This window comes from Alligator sinensis, unplaced genomic scaffold (genome assembly GCF_000455745.1).
Source record: "Alligator sinensis unplaced genomic scaffold, ASM45574v1 scaffold975_1, whole genome shotgun sequence".
NCBI lineage: Eukaryota > Metazoa > Chordata > Crocodylia > Alligatoridae > Alligator > Alligator sinensis.
The window spans coordinates 35,883-38,906 of NW_005842068.1; the positions used below are offsets into that span (position 1 = coordinate 35,883).

The 3,024-nt window shown below is 47.5% G+C and overlaps 1 protein-coding gene across 1 annotated transcript in view; it reads left to right on the forward strand.

Moving 5' to 3' along the window:
- Nucleotides 1–1,303: 1,303 nt before the first annotated feature.
- Nucleotides 1,304–3,024, forward strand: part of PHF21B (PHD finger protein 21B) — a 279,182-nt gene continuing 277,461 nt past the window's right edge. Inside the window, 3 exon segments of the mRNA XM_006023571.3 lie at nt 1,304–1,528; nt 2,109–2,141; nt 2,436–2,501. Of these exon segments, the coding sequence (XP_006023633.2) occupies nt 1,475–1,528; nt 2,109–2,141; nt 2,436–2,501 (153 nt within the window). The 5' untranslated portion in view covers nt 1,304–1,474.

Below are 3,024 nucleotides of genomic sequence, written 5' to 3' on the forward strand. Positions count from 1 at the left end.
CTTAAAAACCTCTGAGGATGGAGATGCCACAATCTCTCTGGGTAACCTGTTCCAGTGCTTCGCCACCCCTCTCCTGAGAAAGTTGTTTCTATTATTCAACTTAAACTTCCCTCACACAGAGGGGCGTGGAAGTCAGTGTGAGAGGATACCAGCTGGGCTGGGCACCCTGCCCCTCCTCTAGGGTTGCCAACTCAGTTTGACTCTGTTCTGGGATGTTTCCAGAACACCAGCATACCCTCGACACGCTATGCGAATGTGCCCGCGTGCTCGCGTATATCGGTTATGGATTACGGCGTGTAGACTTGACGTTCCGAAGGCAAATTCACGTGACTATTACATTTAAAAAAAATCACTGGACTACTATACAAATCGGTTTCACCATTTAATATTGATTTCAATGAATGCCCTATTATTTCTCTCTCCGATAACTCTCAGCAGTCTCCTGGAGATTTCTACCTAATTTCTGGAGACTCCTCCTGGAGGGCTGGCAACCCTACCCTCCGCTTCCACCTGAGTGGTGCATTTCTGAGGCAGGGGGAAGTTGAGGGGTGTGTGTGGGGAGGTTTCTCCCTTCCAGAGCAGGGCAGCCCCAGACTTGGCACACACCGGGGAGGGGGGGGGGGAATTATGGGGGGCTGAGGTCCCCTTAATTATGGGGAGCTGAGGTCCCCTTAAGCCCCGGGCCGCGGAGTTGCTCCCGCTGCCCAGCAGTTTGTTGTTCTCTCGTCCCCAGCTGCAGCGCGCATGCGCCAGCCCAGAGCCCTCGGTCCCCTTCCCCTTCTCCTTCTCCTCCTCCTCCCTCCATCCGGGCACCTCGGCATTAGCATTGACAGCCGAGGCACAACTTTTCCCGAGGCAAAGTGAAATCAAGGCGCGCACTCTGAGAAAATATAGTCCCTGGCGTTTTAAGTCCTTCTCGTCCCCACCGGAGGGGCGATCGGGCGGCGGGCGGCGGCGCGGCGGCTCCTGGGCGGAGCGGGGCCGCCGGGGGAGTGATGAGTCTGTGTCCCTAGCAAAGAGGCAAAGAACTTGCTTTGCAGCCTGAGTAGTTGTTTCTTTCGATTGTTGTTGTGGTTTTTTTTTCCTTTCTCCCTTTCTTTCTCATTGTCAGTCTCCTGCCTTCCTTTCTCTTTTCTTTTATTAAAAGAGCCCCCGGGGCGCGGGCAGGGCAAGGGGCCGGGCTGGGCGCAGGGGGAAGGGTTTTTGTTCTTTTTTCTTTTTTTTTGGTTTTTTGCTTCTTTTTTTTTGCTTCTTTTTTTTTCCTTTTGGGTTGGGGGGTGGGAGGGAGGGCTAGTGCCAAAAAGAAAAAGAAAAGAAAAGAAAAGAGGGAGGGGAAAGGCAAAGAAAGAGAAAGAAAGAAAAATAATAATAATAAAGCCAAAAAAGAAAGAAGGAAAAGAACAAATTAAATAAATAAAGATTAAACTTCCTTCGGATCCGAAAGTGGCAGGAAAGTGCCTGGCAAGTTGCAGGGATGGAGCTCCAGAGCTTGCAAGAGGCATGAAAAGTGGAAATCCAATGTCATCAGGTAAAGAGGGGAAAAGAAACGTTGTTCTTCTCCCCCCCCCATTTCTCTCCCCTCCTCCCCCCCCTCCCCCGGTTGTGGGGTGCCGCGACCCTGGTGGGGGGGGGACACAGATCCTCTTTTCCCTCTTCCCCCACCCCCCAGGATTATCTTGCACTCTGCAAAAGTAGTTTGGCAGCTTGTTTGCTTGAGTTTTTGTGTGTGTGTGTCTGGGGGTTGTGGAGATCTTAAGTGAACATTGCGGTTGGTTCGTGTGTGTGTGTGTGTGTGTGGTGTATGTATCTGTGTGTGGATGTGTGTATGTGTGTGTTGGAGAGATTAGGACGAGACTTGAATATTTATGAGCTTTGCTTGAAACTGACTCACAGTGTTTACTTGCCTCTTTGTTCCTCACCCCTCCCTCCCCTTTCCACACACACTCACACACACCCACTCACTCACACACACACACACACACACACACACACACACATACTCTCACACACACACACACACATATACACATTTTAAAAATCCATCAAACTTGAAACAGTTTCTAATTCCTCCTTTTGGGGGGGGGTGATTTTTTTTTTTATATATATAGAAACTAGTTGCACAGATGAAGCAAGATCCACAGGTAAATGCAGATCCTTTCCCCCAACCCCCCTTCAGTATTTTATCCCTGCTGTAATAAGCGCAGTTGTGCTGGGACAGCAGGATGAAAAACTTTATCAGTAAGAGATCTCATTTTGTAGCCCTGCACTAAGCTTTTTGACTTAAAGAGGGTGGGTTTCTGTGTGTGTGCATGCTTTTGTACGGCTTTGGGGGACCGCTCTGGGCTTTGAACAATTTCTAGACGTGGTAAGTTTATTCATGACAGGGGCTAGTTTGCACTTTGCCTTTAATATGCATCTTATTGCCATTTTTGCAGAACGGGGATCTTAAGAAACAAATCCACGAAAGGCAATCAAGAATAGCAGCTCTTAATGAAAAACAAGTAAGGATTTGATGGATTCCGTTCTGTTCTGTTTTGTTTTTCCTCTCTCCTTGTTTCGACCATGCACTTTCTAAACATCTGAAAAGTGGCTGCGTTAGCTGAAAAAATCCCGAGAGCAGAGAATAAAACATCCATTTTTCCTAAGCCTCAAGTGAGGCAATGTACGTTTTCAAAATGAGATCCGTTTCTTAAAAGCTCTTGCTGGGGGTGGGGAGGGGAGGGAGAGTTATTTTAATCATAATAGTAAAAAGATAAGCAGTAGTTAAAACGTGTGGGGAAAAAAAATATTGAGGCGTCCATTTTGAGTTGGTCGACATGTTTTAGGGATATGGAAAAATCTGCTACTGGGGGCTACTTTTTGGACTTGCCAGCAGTGTTTTGGGCAAAGAGTTGGGGAACAAGGAGGCTTGAGCCCAGTTTGGAGCCATGTCTGGTTTCAATGGCAGAACTGATTTATTTTTATTGATCACTTTCTCTCTCTTTCTTTTCTTTTCTTTTTTTTTTTTTTGGCACTTGCTTTTTT